At 36.7% G+C, this 22,951-nt stretch overlaps 2 protein-coding genes across 2 annotated transcripts; one reads left to right on the top strand and one right to left on the bottom strand.

Moving 5' to 3' along the window:
- LOC109847744 lies at positions 4-16,629 on the top strand (the record flags this gene model as incomplete). Its single annotated transcript, XM_020416976.1, has 3 exons — positions 4-56; positions 139-288; positions 16,298-16,629. Coding segments are annotated over 3 exons (204 nt in total), but the record flags the coding sequence as incomplete, so codon positions are not given.
- Positions 18,901-22,638, bottom strand: LOC109848183. Its single transcript, XM_020417559.1, has one exon. It carries the CDS (start codon positions 22,057-22,059, stop codon positions 19,261-19,263), a length of 2,799 nt encoding a protein of 932 aa, XP_020273148.1. The 5' UTR covers positions 22,060-22,638; the 3' UTR covers positions 18,901-19,260.

Here is a 22,951-nt window from a genome sequence, read left to right as displayed (position 1 = left end):
TCGCCCATTGCCGGCCCTCGCGTCGATCGCCGCCGCTTCTCCTTCGCCTCTCCCAGGTACTAAAAAACCCCTAACCCTAAACCATAAAAGATTCATCTTTATCTCGAATTTCCTCAAATTTGTAACGATTTCTTTCAGATCTTTTGCCGAGCTTGGATGCGCTCAATCCTTTTTACCGCTTCATAGCGTTGTCGCTGGCGCTCGCCTCACCTCTCACCTCTCGGTCAGCGCTAGGGCTTGCTGCGAGCTCTCCCACGGTACCTACATCCGCACTTGTCAAGATCGCTAGTATTTTTCTATCCTGTGTGATTCTTGTCATCGATCTTGGTTTTCTTGATGTTGGTGATGCTTTCGGGTTTGTTTTGATTCTTGAAAATCTGAGTTTTTGGTTGATATGGGGGTGTTGGATTAGGGCAAAATGGAAAAGATGGTTGATTGCAAGGGAGGACCGAAGGCTGATGCCTGCTTTCTAAATGCTTGTAGGTTTTCCTCTTTTCAGTGAGTTCATTCATCAAATTAAGTAGGCAGGTGTTAGAAAAAAAAAATCAAATGCAAAAGGGTTTTGGAAATTAAATGATAAGGAGAAAAATGTTTTATGTAAAGTTGTACCTGTAATATGCTTACTGCATGTGTCTTTATTTCATGGTTATAGTGATGATATGGTGCATAAGTTGTACCTGTAATATGCTTACTGCATGTGTCTTTATTTCATGGTTATAGTGATGATATGGTGCATATAGAAATGGATTGTTCACTCTTTACTGCATGTGTCTTTATTTCATGGTTATAGTGATGATATGGTGCATATAGAAATGGATTGTTCACTCTCTCTGATTTCATTGGTATGTTGTAATTGATGCTCTGGTTCATGCTTTGATGTGATTTGTTTGCTTGATTTGATTCTAATTGTAAACCTGCTGTTATGTACTAACATAGGTAAAAAGCATTGTCTAACAGGTAATTGATTGTTCATACTCACATCATCTGTTGACCTGTTTTATTACTTTATTATTGTGTTGTTTAAATTGTATTTTAGTTGGCTCAAGGAACTTAAATGAGTTGATAGGAAGGAATGTTAAAGACTGGTGATGTAGGGAAGAAGTGGAACATCCAAGGGAAACCTGCTATTGTTTTAGTTGGTGTATGTTTCTTATTTTCATGATTGCACGTCCCATACAAAATGGTTAGGGTTCAAAAGCAGTATATTTGGAGAGGGCAAAATCAATGTTAATGATGTAAGAAAAATATAGGAAATAAAAAAATGTAACTTGTGTTTATGTCAGGTCAAAAAAATGTAACTTTTGTTTATGTCAGGTCCTCTGGTATACACATACACATCATTTATTTAGGTTTTGTGTGTCTGTTTTTTGAAGGGTCTTTGACATTGTTTTACATGGTGTCTACTTTTCCTATGGTATTTATTATATGGAGATTTATTATCATGGGTTTTTAGTTTTACGTGCTATAGAAATTTTTAAAATTATATATAAGGCAAGAATAGTTTAAGCTTTTGTGTTCTATGTTTGCTCTATATGGCATGTAGATACGTTATATAATTGTTTGCTGCTAATACTTCTAATATCTATCTTCTGGTTTTTAATGTTTCGAAGATGTGCGATTGTTTTGAAATTTCATTTGATTTTATCTAAAAACCAACTGCCATTTAATGTCAACAATGCTTAATTAGAATATTATGTCTTAATACATCTTCTTTGATTTTGTTAGTTAGAATTATAAATTGGTTGTTAGTGTAGGATTAAAATATATTCAAATTTAGAGGAAATGAAAATGTGTTTATTGCTAGTCTTACTATTCACATGAACTAAAACTGCTTGAAGAGTATCAAGCTTATCCTGAGTTTCTTTTATCCTTTTTGTGAAGCCTAAATGTATAACAAAGTTGGTCATGTATCTGGTAGTTGTTTTATTGATGAAGGAAGGATATTAACCTTTGAGGCCTTCCTGTAATCTATCTACTTATTTTTTTATTTTCAAAGCCGTCATATGACATATATAAATTATTTTATCTAAATGTTGATCAACTCTAAATCATGCTGCAAATTATAGCATAAAATTAAGTTTCATTATTATTGGTTGTAGAAGATTAGGGTTCTTGTTTTATCTTTCATGTAATCATGTGCCTTTTTTCATGCCCATTTCTTTCTTTTAATCCTGTAATTCTTTTCATTGTTTTATCTTGTTTCATTATTATTGGTTGTAGAAGAGTTGATTGAATTAGCCAACGATCCTTGGATCAAACGCCTTAATATCTTATGGGACATACACTTTGAACAACGCGAGCCGTCGACTGAAGATAAGGCGATCCAAATTAATATGAGGGGTGAAACTAATCCCAAGCCAATTTTCATAAGCGAGAGCTTATCATCATCCGAGAAAGAACCTTACATCTCTCATCAGAGAATATATAGATATATTTGCTTGGAATTACAAAATATGTCTGGTCTTGAGCCGAAAGTAGCCATGCATCGTCTCAACTCGATCTGGATGCGAAACCCGTTAAACAGCAACAACGTCGGTTTCGTTCGGAAATCATAGAAGCAATTGAATTGGAAGTCAAGAAGCTTATCGATTCAGGTTTCATCAAGGAGGAACAACACCCTGACTGAGTGGGTAACATTGTTCCTGTATTTAAGAAAAATGAAAAGGTTAGAATTTATATTGATTTTCGTGACCTAAACACTGCATGCCCGAAAGACGAATTTTATCTCCCAATCATAGATGTCATGATTGACAATACTTGTGGGTATGAGAGTATGTCGTTTATGGATGGATTGTCAGAGTACAACCAGATTAAAATGAACCCTGAAGACGAAAAACACGTAGCTTTCAGAACACCACTGGGGGTGTACTGCTATACAGTAATACCCTACGGACTGAAGAGCGCTGGTATAACTTATCAGCATACCATGAATACGATCTTCCATGAACACCTAAGCAAGAAGATTGGGTGTTACGTGGACGATATTACGGTGAAAAGCCAAAAGAAAGTTGATCATCTTTCAGATCTGAAGATGATGTTTGACATCATGCGAACACATCAATTGAAGATGAACCTAACCAAATCTTTCCTAGGGGTCGTAAGCGGTAAATTCCTCGGGTTTATAGTCACGTCTAAGGGGGTTTCTCTCAACCTGAAAAAGTTTGTGTCATCAAAGAAATGTCGCCTCCGAAGAACATCAAAGAACTCAGAGGCTTATAAGGCAGATTGGCTTATATCCGAAGATTTATATTAAATCTCTCAGAACGTTGCTAACCTTTCACCAAATTGAAGAAATAAGTCTCATTCGCTTGGGATGAAGACCGTCAAAAGGCGTTTGAGGAGATCAAACGATACCTCACTCAGTCACCCGTTCTAGTGGCCCCAGTATCAAGAAAATCATTCTTGTTATATATGAGAGCCATGGATTATTCTCTTAGAGCTTTGTTAGCTCAAAACAATGATCATGGTCATGAACACACAACCTACTATCTCAGCAGAACTATGATCGGAGCTGAGCATCGGTACAATCCGGTAGAAAAAGAATGCCTTGCCTTAGTGTTCGCCATCCAGAAAATGCGACACTACCTAGTCGGACAATTGATCCATATCATTTTTAAAGTAAATCCTTTGAGGGTGGTCATGACGAAACCTTCACTGAATTGCTGCCTCGCAAAATGGGCGATACTTGTATCGTAAATATATGATGTAATTCATGCCTCAGAAGGCTATTAAAGGTCAAGCTCTAGCAGATTTCTTAGCCGACCATCCGGTACCCGATTCTTCTAAATTATATGAAGACTTACCAGATGAGGTTGCAGAAGCTTGCGTAACTCAAGAAGTCATGCAAATATGAAAATTGTTCTTTGATGGTGCATTAAGAGCATGACTTGATAGAAGAATCACAGTCGGAGTGGGGGTTGTACTCGTATCCCCAATTGGTCATATGATCCTAAGATGATTCTCTTTAACCGAGCCATACAGTAATAATGTAGCAGAGTACAATACATTGCTACTAAGAATACAATTGGCCGAGGAACTCGACATCCGACATCTCGAGGCCTACGGTGATTCTCAACTCATCGTGAATTAGGTTCGAGGGGAATATGAAGTGCGTAATAAGGACTTAGGGCCTTAACACTTCACGACGTTAAATTTAGCTCAAAATTCTGAAGGTTTCTTTATCGGATACATTCCGCGACACAAAGTGCGTATGCAGACGTTTTAGCTTCGTTAGCAATGTTATCATAGAAAGCAGAAGCAAAGAAATTCGTCTCAAGTCGTGACTTGTATCACTCCAAGTTACCTCTAAAAGACTGTACAGAAGAGGCAACAACAAAGATCTTCTGTGAAACTTTCGCAGATCTCAAACCAAGGGATTGGTGATTCTCGTTCATCGACTATGTTTTATATGACATATTGTCTGATGACCCCAAAAAAGCGGCTGCCGTTAAACGGAAAGCCCTTTGATTCCATTATAATACGGTTTCTCGAACTTTGTATCGAAAATCGCATAATGGAGTTTTACTTCGCTGTCTTTCCAGAAAAGAAGCGCAAGAAGCTTTCAAAGAAGCTCATGATGAAATGTGTGGAGCTCATCAGGCAGGACCCAAATTGCGGGACCGACTCCAGATTCTTGGCTATTTTTGACCAAAAATGATTCCAGATGTTGTTGATTATGCTAAATGATATCATGCTTGCCAGATCCATGGTGACTTCATCCATCAAGCACCAGAGAATCTGCATTCAACATTTTCATTTTGGCCATTCGAGATGTGAGGAATGGATATCATTAGACCCATCTCTCCGCCAACATCTAAAGGACATCAGTTTATCGATTACTTCTAAGTGGGTTGAAGCAATTCCTTTGAAAGAAGTCAAGGCTTCCAATGTGATCAAATTCATTAAACATCACGTTATTTACCGTTTTGACGTACCAAGACAAATAGTTCACGACAATAGAACTCAATTCGTCGGCCACGGTTTTTAGAGATTCTGCAACAAGTTTAGAATTCAAAGTATCGCATCAACGATATATTATCCGTCAGCTAATGACATTGCAGAAATTATATCAAGAGCTGGAAGTGTTAGATGATAAGCGAATTCAAGCCTAACAACAGATCGAGTTATACCAAGCTCGAATCTCAAAAACCTACAGCAAAAAGGTCAAAGAAAGGATCTTTAAGAAAGGCGACCTCGTCTTTCAGACGACCTATGATCATGACACATAAGACAAAAGAGAAATTCAATCCCAAATGGGAAGGATCATTCGTGGTAGAATCGGTCTACTCGAACGGAGCTTACCGTCTCATTAATCGAAAAGGTGACAGACTCATGATGCCAATTAACGGGAAAATTCAAGAAATATTACCCATAAAAATCATGAGACCCACTTTTTCCTCCCCTGCTAAGGCCATCTCCAACCCTTTGCCTCAAAATGGTGCAAATTTTGCACCAAAATGGTGCAAAAGTTACATCTAACAGTAATTCATCTCCAACCCATTGCACCATTTTTTGTACCAAAAAGGAATATTCTCAGTATCTTTCTTTTTATCTACTTTTATATGATTATTTTTTATCCCCTATATTTTTAACTATTTCAACAATTAACCTCACATATCAAATTTTATTTTTTCACATATTTTCCAAACAAAATAATTTATTATTTAAAAAATTAAACTAATAAAACAATAAAATATTATATACCTATTATTAGTATTGCCAAAATATTACATTCAAGAACACAACAGAAAATAAAATGTAAGAAAATAATTAAACATTAACAACAATGTAAAAATTACAAATTTAGTATGCTCTTAACTATCTGAATTAGTGTATTCCTCCCATAGATGATCTATCAATGCATTACGAAGCGCAATATGGGCATCTTTATCCTTGATTTTTCCGTAACGTGCAATAAATTGAGTAAATCTTGTAGTTTCATCTGCTACCATATCAACTTCTGGTGTTGGTGCTTCCCTCACTTCTTGAATTGGTGCATAAAGATCACGTTCATCCTCGATTATCATATTGTGCATAATAATGCATGCAGTCATTATGTCATGTAATACATGTTTTTTCCAAAAACGTGCTGATCCTGCCACGATTGCAAATCGTGATTGGAGAACTCCGAACGCACGTTCTACATCTTTTCTACATGCTTCCTGTTTCATGGCAAAATATTTTTTCTTCCTACCTTGTGGTTGTTGGATTGTTTGTACAATACTAGCCTATTTCGGATATATACCATCAGCTAAATAATAACCCATATTATACTCTTTTCCTTGAATAACATAGTGAGCGGGAGGAGCAATACCTTGAGCTAGGTTAGAGAAAAGATTAGATGACTCCAGCACATTGATATCATTATTAGTGCCTGGCATACCAAAATATGCGTGCCATATCCAAAGATCATAATCTGCCATAGCTTTGAGGATAATAGTTGGTGACCCACTACGTCCTGTGTATTGCCCAGACCATGTTGTTGGATAATTTTTCCATTTCCAATGCATACAATCAATACTTCCTAACATTCCTGGAAAACCACATTTTTTTCCAATATAGAGTAGCCTAGCAATATCGTTAGCGTTAGGTGTTCGTAGATACCGCTCTGCGAATATTTCCACCATAGCACGACAAAATTTTGTCATACTTTCAATTGCTGTTGACTCACCTATTTTAACGTATTCGTCCGTAGCATCAGCTGGTAGACCGTATGCCAACATGCGAAAAACAGCTGTTACTTTCTGTAACGGTGATAATCCCATTCTACCAAGTCCATCACTTCGTTGTTGGAAGTAATAGTCATGATCTTTCACTGCATCAACAATACGAAGGAACAAACTTCTTGACATCCGATATCGACGACGAAACATATCTTCTCCAAAACGTGGATTATCGGCAAAGTAATCTATGACCAAATTCTGATGCGCATTTTCTCGATCGCGGTTGATCACTGCATGACCGGGAATCGAGCCACCATGGATCGGTTGGTAGTTGTGTTGACGTAAATTGTTAACGAGGATCATGTTGTTGTTGATGTACTCACAAATTACTTCTTCGGTTTCATCAATCTCTGCAATGATATTGGACAGAAAATTATCATCATCCGAAGATGAAGATGATGATAAGTATGATGGACCTCCAACATCGAAATTCATCTTTGAAGTAAGAAAAGAATGACTGAATTATGCAAAAATGGAGAATAATAATTTTAACACAACAACGAGTAATTGTGTGGATGTACCTAATCTAGTATGCTATTTATAAAACTTTGCTTAGCTGTATACATTGAACAATGTGTAAAGTTGAGCTGATTTTAGGAAATACTTTCTAGCTGTTATCAATTTGTCATAAAATTCAAATTTGCTTTTAGCTGTATATGTTGGACAATGTGTAAAGTTGACCTGATTTTAAAAATTGATTCCTACTCGTACAAAGCTTTCACACAATCCAAGGAGAGCTGAGCTGTGTATACGTTGGACAATGTGTAAAGCTGACCTGATTTCAAAAATTGATTCCCACCCGTACAAAGCTTTCACACAATTCAAGGAGAGCTGAGCTGTGTATACGTTGGACAATGTGTAAAGCTGACCTGATTTCAAAAATTGATTCTCACCCGTACAAAGCTTTCACACAATTCAATGAGAGTTGAGCTGTGTATACGTTGGATAATGTGTAAAGCTGACCTGATTTCAAAAATTGATTCCCACTCGTACAAAGCTTTCACACAATTCAAGGAGAGCTGAGCTGTGTATACGTTGGACAATGTGTTAAGCTGACCTGATTTTAAAAATTGATTCCCACTCGTACAAAGCTTTCACACAATTCAAGGAGAGCTGAACTGTGTATACGTTGGACAATGTGTAAAGCTGACCTGATTTCAAAAATTGATTCCCACCGACAACGTTGGATAATGTGTAAAGCTGATCAGTTTGTACAAAATGATTCAATTTCAAATGTTGACCACCGACAAATTCAAATTCAAATTCAAATTCAAACAAAAAAAAAACAAATTTAGACTCGCTATAAATAACATTCACGAATTCTACTTCAAACCACCCAATTCGAAGTATTTCTTCAAAGTATTTCTGATCTCCAAACAAATCGTTTTTTACAAAAAAATGTCTGTTCGATCAACTGGATACACGGTTACTGAAGATGTGCTCTTTTGTCAAGTATTCTTGGATATTTCTCAAGACCCTATTATCGGTAGAAACCAGTCTCGAGATGCATTTTGGTCTCGTGTGGAGGACAAATACAATGAACTTCGAGATCAGCATTTTGAGATGCGTACGAGCCGATCAATTCGTTCTCGAATGGAAATCATAAGTAATGAAGTAAGGAAATTGAATGCGTGCTTGAGACAAGTAGAGAATCTGAATCCAAGTGGTGCTTCAGATGAAGATATTGTAAGTATTCTATTAATTATCGTCTGAATTTTATTATTATTGTTGAAACACATAACTTGATGTTCACTATAATTTGCAGTTAGTTCGAGCAAAGATGTTATTTATGCAAGAACCAAAGTACAAAAAAGGTTTCAAATTTGATCATGTCTGGAATATGGTTAAAAATTTGAAAAATTCAAAGATGATGTCCCCATAGCAAGACAAATTGGTCGAAGACAATCCCAAAGTGTGAACTTCGACTCGTCACAATCAGATAATCCCACTCCGGAATCTCCTATATCAACATCTCCTGAACTGTCATCATTTACTCCATCTGAACGACCTATTGGGGTAAAAAAAGCTAAATTGAAAAGGAAAAATGATGATCATGAGTCAAGTGTAGTGGACTCCATCGAGACCTCCAGCAACCGACTTATAAACAGGTTAGACAAGGCGAGCTTGGACAGGCAAGTAGCGTTTGATATCGAACGAGAAAAGATAACCATGAAAAAAGATAGAGATGAATGGAAAATTATAATGAAAGATTTGAATTCCATTGCTGATCCAAACGTGCGTGAGTACGTTCGAGCTCAACAGATTAAAATAATACAAAAAAGAAATCAACAAGAACAAGGGTCTGCTTCTAATTTTGGTAATTATTTCAATGATATTAGACACTCTGGCCCCGATCTACCAGATTATTGAGAGTTGCTTGACCATCTTATGTAATGTTCCATGTTTAGTTTGTATTTTATGTTTTATTTTAATGAAGTTTTATATTATGTGTGTCAGTTTTTATATGTTATGTATTCCAGATATGTAATTTATATTTGAATTATGTATTATGATTGCTCTTTATAATTCATGGGACTTTACTTATAATGTCTAGATTTTAATAGTATAATTAATAATAATGTCTTTTTAATTTCAGCATTATTTTTATTTTTAAAAAATAATTTATTTCGTCTAAATTATACAATTAGGGTAAAATTATAAAATTTAAATATTATTAGGGTTGTTTTATACATGTAATAAAATAATTTGGGTCAAGTTGTAAATACATAAAAATATGAGGTAAAATTTTAAAAAAAAATTTAAAAAAATTAAAAGAAACAGTAATGCGGAGATGAACAGCGCGACGCCAAATATAGCGTCGCGCTGTTCATCCCCGCTAAAATGCAGCGAGAATTGGCGCCGTGTTGGAGCTCCGGAGCAGCGGCAAATCCGCTTTTTGCGGCAAAATAGCGTCGCGTTGGAGATGGTCTAAGTCTAAAAAAAATTGAACTCGCTCAAGACTAGGGGTTGATTATTTGTTATTTCTCGGACAGAATAACGAATTTTCAAACTTGTCAGGTTAACAACACACCACTGACAATGAAAATCTCCCCAATGAGTAATTTGAATTATCAATCTTCTTTGAAAAAAGAAAATTAATACTGTCAAGTTAACAAAACACCTCTGACAGTATAAGCACTTCGACGTGCATCACCATCAAAATCAACTTGTCAATCTTATCCAACAAGATGATAAGACCACAAAAGTTGACATGTTTAACAAAACACATCTGCCAATTACAAAATTCACAAAGCCATCCCTAGCTAGTATATTATCGAGTTAACATTACACTTCTGACCATTAACATCTCCACGGAGGGTTCAAATTCAGTTTGTCTCATTTTTGATATAGCAAACTTTTCCAAATCAAATCAACTTATCAATCTTTCCCAACAAGATGATAATTCCACAAAGTTGCTCTAATTGCAACACAACACTATCAAGTTAACAATACAACCTGATAGTCAAGATTTCTATACATCCCAAACGGATGATCAAACAAAATCAACTTATCAATCATCTTCAATAGGATGATAAGTCTACAATACTTTGCTATTAAGAATACAATTTAACCGAGCCATACACTAATAATGTAGCAGAGTACAATACCTTGCTACTAAGAATACAATTGGCCGAGGAACTTGACATCCGACATCTCGAGGCCTACGGTAATTCTCAACTCATTGTGAATCAAGTTCGAGGGGAATATGAAGTGCGTAATAAGAACTTAGTGTCTTAACACTTCGCGGTGTTAAAGTTAGCTCAAAATTCTGAAGGCTTCTTTATTGGATACATTCCATGACAATAAAGCGTGTATGCAGACGTTTTAGCTTTGTTGGCAATGTTACCACAGAAAGCAGAAGCTAAGATATTCGTCTCAAGTCGTAACTTGTATCACCCCAAGTTTCCTCTAGAAGACTATACAGAAGAGGCAACAACAAAGATCTTCTACGAAACTTTCGCAAATCTCAAACCAAGGGATTGGCGATTCTCGTTCATCGATCATGTTTTATATGACATACTGTCCGATGATCCCAAAGAAGCAGTTGCCATTAAACGGAGCCCTTCGATTCTATTATAATACGGTTTCTCGAACTTTGTATCAAAAATCGCATGATGGAGTTTTACTTCGTCGTCTTTTCAGAAAAGAAGCGCAAGAAGCTCTCAAAGAAGCTCATGATGGAATGTGTGGAGCTCATCAGTCGGGACCCAAATTGCGGGACCCAAATTGCGGGACCGACCTCAGATTCTTGGCTATTTTTGGCCAAAAATAGTTATAGACGCTGTTTATTATGCTAAATGATGTCATGTATGCCAGATCCATGATGACTTCATCCATCAAGCATCAGAGAATCTGCATTCAACATCTTCATTTTAGCAATTCAAGATGTGAGGAATGGATATCGTTGGACCTATCTCCCCGTCAACATCTAAAGGACATCGGTTTATCTTGACAGTAATCGATTACTTCTCCAAGTGGATTGAAGCAATTCCTTTGAAAGAAGTCAAGACTTCTAACGTGATCAAATTCATTAAACATCACGTTATTTACCATTTTGATGTACCAAGACGAATAGTTCACGACAATAGAACTCAATTCGTCGGCCACAATTTTTAGAGATTCTGTAATAAGTTTAGAATTCAAAGTGTCGCATCAACGATATATTATCCGTCAGCTAATGACATTGCAGAAGTTATATCAAGAGCTGGAAGTGTTAGATGATAAGCGACTTCAAGCCCAACAACAGATCAAGTTATACTAAGCTCGAATCTCAAAAACCTACAGCAAAAAGGTCAAAGAAATGATCTTTAAGAAAAGTGACCTTGTCTTTTAGACGACCTATGATCATGACACATAAGATAAAAAGGAAATTCAATCCCAAATGGGAAGGACTTTTCGTGGTAGAGTCGATCTACTTGAACAGAGCTTACCGTCTCATTAATCGAAAAGGCGATAGGCTCATGATGCCAATTAACGGAAAAATTTAAGAAATATTACCCATAAAAATCATGAGACCCACTTTTTCCTCTCTTGCTAAGTCTAAAAAAAATTTGAACTCGCTCAAGACTGAGGGTTGATTATTTGTTATTTCTTGAACAGAATAACAAATTCTCAAACTTGTCAAGTTAACAATACACCTCTGACAATAAAAATCTCCCAATGAGTAATTTGAATTATCATTCTTCTTTGAAAAAAAAGAAAGTCAATACTATCAAGTTAGCAAAACACCTCTGGCAGTATAAACACTTCGACGCGCATCACCACCAAAATCAACTTGTCAATCTTATCTAACAAGATGATAAGATCACAAAAGTGGACATGTTTAACAAAACACCTTTGTCAATTACAAAATTCACAAAACCATCCCTAGCTAGTATATCGTCGAGTTAACATTACACTTCTGACGATTAACATCCCCACGGAGGGTTCGAATTCAGCTTGTCTCATTTTTGATATAACAAGTTTTTCCAAATCAAATCAACTTATCAATCTTTCCTAACAAGATGATAAGTCCACAAAGTTGCTCTAATCGTAACACAATATTATCAAGTTAACAATACACCTCTGATAGTCAAGATTTTTATACATCCCTAACGGATGATCAAACAAAATTAACTTATCAATCATCTTTAATAGGATGATAAGTCTACAAAGTTATTCAAATCACAACACAATCCTTTCACGTTAACATTACACCTCTGAGTCTCTGACAATCAAAATCACAACACAATCCTTTCACGTTAACATTACACCTCTGAGTCTCTGACAATCAACTTGTTAATTCTCTTCAAATAGATTGACAAGTCCACAAAGTTGCTTAAATCGCAATACAATCCTATCAAGTTAACAATATACCACTTGTAGTCAAAATCTCTACATGTCCCTAATGAGTTTGAATCAAGATTCTGAAGTACCAAAAATCATCAAGTTAATATTATACCTCTGATGATAAAATCAACTTATTAATTCTCTTTAATAGAGTGATAAGTCCTCAAAAATCTTGTTCAAACCACAAGTACCAAACAATCATCAAGTTAACATTACATCTCTGATGATAAAATCAACTTATCAACTCTCCTCAATACAGCGATAAGTCATCAAAATCTTGTTCAAATCACAAGTATCAAAACTCATCAAGTTAACATTACACCTTTATGATAAAATCAACTTATCAACTCTTCTCAATAGAGTGATAGTCCTCAAAATCTTGTTCAAATCAAAAGTATCAAATATCATCAAGTTAAAATTACACCTCTGATGGTAAAATTAGCTTATCAACTCTCCTCAATAGAGTAATAAGTTCTTAAAATCTTGTTCAAATGACAAGTATCAAAAATCAAGTTAACATTGATAAAATCAACTTATCAACTCTCCTCAATAGAGTGATAAGTCCTCAAAATTTTATTCAAATCACAAGTACCAAAAATCATCAACTTAACATTACACCTCTGATGATAAAATCAACTTATCAATTCTCCTTAATAGAGTGATAAGTCCGTAAAAATCTTGTTCAAATCACAAGTACAACAATCATCAAGTTAACATTACACATCTGATAATAAAATTAACTTATCAACTCTCCTCAATAGGGTGATAAATTCACAAAAATATTGTTTAAATCACAAGTACTAAAATATCATCAAGTTAACATTACACCTCTGATGATAAAATTAGCTTATTTATCTTTTTTAATAGGATGATAAGTTCACAAATTACTGCTATGTTAACACCACACCACACCTTTAACAGTTAAACCACTATGAACTTGTTAATTCTTTTCAACGGAATAACAAGTGTTCATTGTCAAATCGCGAGGGTTCATCCCCGCGTTCCAAATTCCAAACGCGAGGGTCACCCCCGCGTTCCAACATCAAAACGCGAGGGTCACCCCCGCATTCTAATATCAAAACGCAAAGGTCACCTCTGCGTTTCAAAAACAAAACGTGTGGGTCACCTACGCGTTTCAAAAGCAAAACGCATGGTTCGCACCCCCGCGTTCCAAAGATCAGACGCAACTCTCGCATTTGCAAAAACAGAACCTGAGTCTTGCGTGTCAAATTTTTGCAACCAAATTCATGGTGCCTTCGAGACGGATGCAGTGAGCAACTCCTTTATGATAACGAATCAACAGTACACTGTTCTAAGATCAAAATCGAGATCCAAAGTATTTCGAAAATTTGTTCCAGACAACCACGAACTTTCAAAAACTTTAGAGGGGGTTCTGTAGGCTGTCTAAAAATTATTGCAGATAGCTGATCCTCACAAAGCACTGATGATGAAAGTTACAATCTTATGACTTTCACAATAGACGAATGTTACAATCTGATGACTTTCGCAACAACCGATGAAAGTTCCAACCTGATGACTTTCACAATAGCATACGGGAGTTACAAATTGATGTCTCACACATTTCAAAGAGTCAAATGTAAGGATTACAAGATGACGATCCTTGCAACACTCGAAAAAATAGATTACAATTGACAATCTCTTCAATGCTAAACGCGAAGTTCCACCCTCGCGTTCTGAATTCCAAATGTGAGACTCACATCTGCGTTCCAAATTTCAAACGTGGGGCTCACCTCCGCGTTTCATAGGCTAAACGCAAGGGTCGCTCCAGAACGCGAAACTCGCATTTGACTGGTTCAAACATGTTTTGAACGGTTCTAAAACTGTTTTGCATGTAATGGGGACATTAAACACCCATTATGGAGCGATTTAAAGGGTCAGTTACACCCCTTAAACCCTATAAATAGTTTGGTTTACAGCTGAAATATGGTTAACTTGGTTGGATCTTTGGATCATAAGGCTTTTGTAAAGTTTTGTTGGAGCTTTGGAGCAATTTGCTTTGACTTTTGAACCATTTTCAATTGAAGAACTCTAAGATTGACTGTTTAGCTTATTTCAATAAAAAAAGATTAGATATCCTTTCTGAAATTAACTCTTTCACAGAGTTCTTAAACTCGTTTAGAGTTCTAAACTTTCTTTGCAAGTTCTTCCTGACATTAAGTCAAGAGGAGACGACAAAGTTCCACGAAGTGAGGCGTTCGGATCGTCAACAGAATACAAAATTCAAACTCCCATAGTTACTAAGAAGAACCCAGTTCTAAATAAATGGAATGATCTTCGTTAATTCCTTCTCTCTTTTGTAAATCGGGAAACCGATAAGAAAAATTATAATTTCTTTTTTTAAGTCAATTAGAGAGAGATTGCAAAGAGAGATTCTATTTATTCTTTTATTAAGCCAGTTAAAGAGAATTAATAACATTTATTCTCACTTTTCTTTAATTTTTCCCACAAACAATACGCTAAAGTCTACTTCTTCTTAAATTCCGAAAAGAATTAAGACTTGGTTCTTCACCTTTATGTAGAATATATGGTATTTTTCAACTAAAGTATAATCTTTAATGTAAAAATTGAAAGAGGAGACATCTCAAACATGGAATGTAAATAAAGAAATGTAGGATATGTGTTTAAGATCTATAAAACAAGTATTCTAAATGGAAACATGTATCATATGATCAAGGATCTTTTTAAGTAATTACAAGACATCCATGCTAAGCAAATTAAATCTATGCATATATCTTCAAGTAATTACAAACATTAAAGATTATTTGATTTGTTTTAAGGGAAGTGGCTTTTTGGATGATGCGATTATTGGGGTTCCGTTATTTCATTTATTTCTTTGTTTATTTAGCTTTGCTTTTCAACAACCCCCTTATTTAACTTGCAATTATACTAAAAAATTATTAGTATTAATATTTAAAAACACCTAAAATAACTTTATAATTTAATGTAACTAATCAAATAGTTTGGACAAATATTGTAATAATTTATAATCGGTACTTTTATCAATTGAAAATAAGGATTGTTACAGAATTATAGTTAAATCCAATATTATGTTTAATAATATGTTCGATGATATACATTTTCCTTTTCAATTTTATAATCGGTACATTTTTCCTTTTCATAGTCTATGAACCAATTTTCAATTTTTGATGCATTTATATCTTATATTCCTTATATTTAGATGTAGCATTTATATCCAAAACGTTGGTAATACTGGAACCATGATTCATACTGTTATCAGCAACTGCTAGATTGGCCTCCTACTGTTAGTTGTATGCTCTTGTTCTTGAGCAAACAGATTAAATTGCTGTATTCTTGAACAAACAGATTGGAAAAACATAATCAATTCTTCTCATTCTGTTCTCATAATCCGATTCTAAGTACTTTTAGCTGTAGCATTGTGTATGATCTCCTGGGAATGTGCCTCCGTGCACGAGCATGTGCCTCTTTTACCCCTGTCCTTTTCCAAAACCCTGCAGTCTCCTTGTACTCATCTCGGCAAGTACAATTATTTTTTGTCCTTGTAAGTAGTGAGAACTGTTATTAGAGAGGGTATATAATACAGGTCAGTGTGTTTATGAGTAGCCACAAGCTGTATGGAATCAAACATCTTTACTTAGGATATCTATGTAACACCCAGTTTAAAAAGAATTATATTGCTCTTATATCACACTTGAACTTGTGCCTGATAGCAACGTCCCCTGATAGCATTCATACTCTGTTTGCAGGTACTTGAAGGCGGCGGGATTGGATAAACAAAAAAGAAAGAGAAAGAGAGAGGGGTGCCCTTCATGGAGCAGTCTTAATTTAGTTATCATGAGCTAAAACTCTTTAGCTAGTTATTTTTCGGTAGTTATTTTTAGCTATGAAAGTAGAATAAACGTGTTGGTAGTTTTGGCTGCCTGCCAGCGTTGGGAGTTTGGTAAGCCGTAAGCTGTATGATGTTCCTGCATCAATTATTAGTTGATTCCTTACAGTTACTGTACAGTTTTCATCTATTTAACGTTGAAGGAACTAGTGGCTTTTAATATTTTTAATGAATATCTAGACTTCCCTACAACTTTCGTCGTGCATGGATTTTGCAATTTCGTTACTGAGCACAATTCATCAAAATAAGAATAGTTGGTAAGTTCATTAGCGTGCGATGAACGCATATCGTTTTCCCCCATTTACTGTCTATGCAATCAAATACGATCTGGAATTGTGAGCTTCCCTCCTATCGTGAACTTGAGTTTTGGAAATTTACCGCAAAAAAGAGTTCCATGTCCGCTAAATTTTAGCCGTGGACCTTTTTGGTCGGAGTTATCAATGCTTTACTGAACATTCCATTAATGTTACGTTTCTTCCAAATAGGTGTTACAATTTATATGGATACTTTTATTGTTTCTGGGGTGAGGAACCGCTTGCTGGCGTGAAAATATTTGAATACCAGGACACGTAATTCTTCTTACCAAAGGCATAAAACTTGCCTCTTCATTCTTCATGCATTTTTAGATACCTTTTACCCCCGTATACAAATACAAACAGAGTTGTGTGGTAGGTGTCGCTGCAGCCTCTTCACCCTCTTTGTAATTTTCCCTTCCAAGCAAAATAGAATATCCAAAGAGAAGTTTAAACTCATGGAAGCTGAAAATACCCTCCAAATATTTCCCACATAAAAAGAGTTCCTTGAAAGAGACAGAATTAAATCAAAAGGCTGAAACTAGCATACAACCAAAATGTCATAAAAATAATGATTCTTCCATTAGCAAGACTTTTGTCAATACAGTGAGTATTCAGCTGCTGCTTTTGTACAAAAAAGAGCAAACCTCAGGCTCAAGGCCTATTCGCTGCTATATTCTCTCTCTCTCTCTATATATATATATATAAAATATTCATTGTTAACAACCACCTCCCGATAGACTTGTTTACCTTCAAGAACCTAATAGACGTTGAGGTTTTCCTAACTTGAACTTCCCTAAATGGTCAATAATCTACTGTCGAAAACACAAAACTGATAACCAACGTCTCAACTGAACGCGATCCCCTTTGATGTTGAAATCAGGCACTTGGTTTCCAACTTGGAACAAAATGAGGGAGCTGACTTAGTGTAGATTATTATAAAGTTAGTATGCTAAAACATAGGCAATGTGGATAACGTTAGGGACAGCATAACAACCTATAGAGACAAATCTTGTCCTAATCCTGGAAGTATATGGAAATTTGGGAAGTAGAAGGCTTGGTGGTGGGGACTGCATGTTCACCAGATTGAGGTTGACAATGCCTAGAAAAATATCAGTTGGACTGCAAGACATAATTAATTAATTAATTAATTAATTGAACACAACAATAAAAACTAACAGTAACCCTGATATCAGTCGTAAGTTTATACTACGGTTACAACAACAATGACATTCTACGGTAAAATTTGGAGGGTGGCCAGATAACTTACTGTTCTCTATTCAGCTGTCTTAGGACCACGTCCTCTTGCGATTAAGACTAAGCAACTTTCTCTTGCATTCAATCATATGATAGACTAATTACCATTTAATATTAGGATTTCATATATCAAGATGTTATATCCCCAAATAATAAAACAGACTAAATTAGGTACTTTTCCATTTGTATGAATAGTGCCTAGATGAGCCAGCCTTGAGGGTTCAGTAGTACCAAACAAAGGACTAAAATTTCAACATCAAAATGCAATTCACATTGTTAATGGGTATCTTTATCTTGACTTGATATCAAACAAATAAGCATAAGATTCATGCTATTTATGTTTTTTTTTAAAATGTCCTTTGTACCAGGATTAGCCACCAAGTAAATCCCCTTTCTAATCCACACGGACGCTGAGAGAAGAAGTCATATCTGTGACTTCCCTTATAAACAACTCCATCTGAGACCACCCAACTTCCCTGATCACATGCAAGTACATAGATTTTTTAAGTTATGTGCAAAACCTAATAGATGCTCTGAAAGGAAAACAAAGTACAAAAAAAAAAAAAAAAGAGAGAGGGCGAAAGAAATACCAACCAGCTAATACTTGCATATGAGAAAACTCACCTTGTGATGCTCCAGTACTGCATTGCCTTGCTCCTGCAGAAAAAACATCCTCCATTGCCCATATCAAGATATTTCAAATTAAAACCCACTCGATGGAGAAGCTGTTTATACCCTTACCAAGCAACAACGATATGCTGATCCTACATGAAAGTAGAACAAATTAACAAGCTATTAACTCGTGACCTAAGCAGGTGAGACGGCAATTCTCCATTATATGCAAAATAATATTTGCAAACAACCAGAAAAATAATCACTTGCAGATATGAGAATCAATCAACTCGAGAGGAAGTACAACAAATTTTGAAATGAATATTTCATCTTCCTATCCGATAACGAGAATCTTACAATATAATGGAACTGGTTTCCTGCCCATTTCACTATATGCTTTACAAACAGCAATAGATGGAAACGGTGTTTTGCCTGTCACAGGGAAGGATACATATCTCTAAGCTACACGAACCGAAAAAGATACACAACACAAGGAATAGGCCAAGAATAAATATATCCAACACCTTAGCAGGAAACTCATGAAGAAGGATTTCAAAGAAATAAACAAAAGATCAGATCTTCCATCCCTTTCACAAGGTCCCTGCATCTAGCAATCAGGCCATTGAGGCGAGTGACGTAGTATGAGAACCAATTTCAACTTCTATAATTCCACAGATTCCTCAACAGCAGATAGTCTATCACCTTCAACAAAAGCCGGATCAAGAAATCTCGCTACAAAAGCCCACATTCTGTAAACATCTTCAAAGTTTGTGAGGAATGCAAGAGACGCCGTGACAACTTCCACTCTGATTACAGTATTCTTATTCTTACCATCATATTTCCCATTTGAGACAGGACGGCAAAATGAAGTACCACCCAAATCAACTGTCCCATGTTTCTGATTTTCTAAAAGCCGTATATGACTAAGAAAACCAATACCTAAAGAGATTCCATGCTTCTCAGCAAGCTTCTGTACAATTTCAGGGTTGATTAAAGATCCATTGCCATCTTTCACATTGAATGCTACTGCTGCACCCCTCTCATACTTGATCTTTGGGCCATAAATATTCACAAGAGGAACCCCATTTCCTCCCCCATCTGAGTCTGGTAGCCTCAACTGAAGTAAAGAAGTCACCAACCAATTTATCAGATATCGAAGTCTAAAGGTGGTTTTGTTGAGACCCAACATGTTCACATGATCGAGATGTCTACAAACAATTTCCGGTTCTCTTCTTCCCCAATCCTCATCATCACCATCACTACCATCATCCTCATCATCATCGGCTTGGTTTGGTCCAGAGACTTCCCCAATTTCCGAATTATGGCTACCCAATCTTTCAATAGGTTTAGCTTCATCCACACTGAAGGAAACTCTTCGACCCATGCTTAATACCCGCTCATTATCTTCGGTGAAGAATCTCCCACCAGCAAACCGGCCATTTCCTTCTCTCCTTCCTAATAATCTAAATTCCCCTTCGGTTTCCCTTCTGATCGCACTTTCTTTTGTCTCCGAACAAATTTCAGATGCTGGGCCATTCAAAATAGAGGCTGAGCTCTGAGCTATTGTTCCATTGCTGGAAGAGAATTTCACAGTATGTGACCTTGTCTCAGGCTCTTCTTGAATTTCACTGTTGTGATGTAAAATTTGCTCTTCTTCTGGATCCTCTTTTACCCTGTCCAATTCTTGCGAAACCGATAAAACAGCAGCATCAAAGGACACAACATGATCGTCGTATATAGGACTCCTTGACATTTTAGTTGCCAATTTCGGAGACACTCTCTTCTGATTCTTTCTCCCAGTGAACCAAGATGGCGGCAACGGAGAGCCCAACTTCCCACCTCTACTCAACTGGCCTGAATGATCCGAACCATACGGGCTCTGACCCAAATCAATCCAAAAAGAGTTATCAGAGGACTCATCTTCACTAAAGACTGGACTCTTCATGACCTCGCCCATAGAAACACTCTCTGTTTCCTCAAAAATTGTACTTGCCCCATCTCTATCGGAGCTATTATCATGATCCATTTCAGTCTCGAACACATCTTGAACTTGAGCTGAAGTGAATGCGCCCGAGAAAGCTGGCATTTGAAATCCTTTGCTGGTACCGGGCATCAAAGATTCATCATTTCCATTGATCATCTCATCCTCAATCCCATCTAATCCATCCAAGCCGTCAATTGAATCACTCAAATATTGAGGAAACACTGGAACAATCCTCACCATTCCCGATCCGGTTCCACCATTAGGGTTTTGTAAGCTAGCCATCACCGATTTCTTGATAAGGAGGCAACCGAAACCAGTTGGGTCAGACCCAAATACCCGATAGAACGAAGTTATAATGAAATCGGGTCTGAAAAGAGATAGCCCAAGCGAATCCATGTCCTTAGGACCTAAAGAACCGGCATCAAGCAACACATGCCAATTGTTCTGCTGAGCCAAAGCCATCCACTGATAGGAATACTTTGCCCCTGTAACCCTCGATTGCACCGGGAAAACAAACAAACCAACAGCCGAATCCTTCTTCCTCCTCTTCTTTGTTGAGATTTGCTTCCTGAGCTCACTCGAGCAGAGCTTCAAAGTTGGCCACCTGAACCAAGCACTGTAGGTTTTTGCCCCCTTCTCCTTTGCACTCTGAGCCATCCAATTCACCGACTGGCTTTCATGATCAAACATCGTCAACAACTTCTTGTTCGTATGAAATGGGTAAGATTCAGCGAGAAGCTTAAACGCCGAACCTCTACTAACAGTGAAAACCAATCCATACTCATTCTCGGGTATATTCAAGTAATTCATAATTCTCGCCTTAATATCGTGCTCAGCAGTGCCATTCTCAGCACCGCCATACAATGCATGGTTACTCAAATTACCAGTTATCTCAGATAAACTAAAAGCGGAAGACTCCCATTGCTGGAAACTTTGCAAATATGAAAACAATCCAAACCCACAATAATCAAGGCAAACTTTACCTCCCGACTCATCGAGGTTCGAATACTCATCAGACCTCAGTCTATCAATCTTCTCCGAGCTCTGGTACTTCGGATACATTGTCAAAAACTTCGAGAGCGATTCCTCAAGTTCAGGGATCGAGTCAGGGTTCACGAAAGTTCGATCAGCAGCGAGAGCAGTCGATCGCAAGAACTCCTTTTGGGCATGGAGGCGAGCAAGGGATCTCGATCGGCCAACTGCAGCGGAGTTAGGGTTTGAGAGGGGATCATCGCCGGCGGTCGACGGGTCATCGATGCTTTGAGATTTGAAGAGAGACCCATCTTCAGAAGCTTCTTCTAGGGCTTCACGAAGCTTGGACTCTTGAAGCTGACGAAGGATGGAGGGTTTCTTCTTGCTGCTGCGTATGTTTTCGTCGGAGATTTCTCCGTCACCGGAATCTTTATGCCGGCGGCTCTTCTTGTCGAGGATCAGTGAAGCGCAGTGGGAAATGGGTTTCCATAGGGATAGATGCATTTAGTGTTAGTAATTTTTGAAGAAGATCATAGAAATTTTGGAATATGGGGATTTTGGGGGGTCGGAACCTGAAACCCTAACTTTATTTCAACAAAATTTGGGGGGCAAAAGGGAAAGAAAGAGAGCAAACAATCATTCAAACCCTAAAAATGAGAGATTCCCATGAAAAGAAAAGTGAAAAAGGAAGAGACCTTCACTTTAAAAAAATATATATTAAAAAGGGATCAAACTGCCAAGAGGAAACCCTAATTGAATTTGAGGAGAGGCAAAGACGAGAGATCTCTCTCCCTTCTTAACAAAACCCAGATCCCAAAATCTCCTCTTTCTCTCTCCTCCTCTCGTTGTTGCTCAGTTCGCAAGCTTTTGTTACTCTCTCTCTCTCTCTCAAAAAAAAAAAAAAATCTCTCTTTTTGATCTCACAGTCACAAGCAGAAGCAACAGCAGAATTAAAAGCAGGACTGCTGCAATTAGCTCAGCGCCATTACTGCACTGGTCAATCCATACATGGTCGCATTAATTGCTTTTCTCCTTCCACCATTATCACCCTCTCACCTCTAAAGCCCACCCACTTCCTCAACTCTCATAACTAAAAGTAAAAGTATAAAATAATGGTAGAAAAGGTAACAAAAAATAAAAAAATAAAAAATAAAAGTAATGGAATATAAATTTTTACAAATGTTGTTTTGGGAGTGAGGAATAAAGATATGGACTTTGACTTTTCAAGATTGTTCTGTGCATTTTTGCGGTTCAATTTGAAGGTGACACATGTGTCTTGAAAATTAAAAGGTACAAATTGTAACTATAATATTAAAAACTATAATTTAACAATAATTCTAAGAGACTATAAACTAAAAATTCTAATTATGCCTGTAGCTGTAGTTATTTTATTTTT

This window comes from Asparagus officinalis, chromosome 7 (genome assembly GCF_001876935.1).
Source record: "Asparagus officinalis chromosome 7, Aspof.V1, whole genome shotgun sequence".
Taxonomy (NCBI): domain Eukaryota; kingdom Viridiplantae; phylum Streptophyta; class Magnoliopsida; order Asparagales; family Asparagaceae; genus Asparagus; species Asparagus officinalis.
The sequence above is the reverse complement of the archived record's forward strand: the minus strand, read 5'-3'. Positions and strand labels throughout refer to the sequence as shown.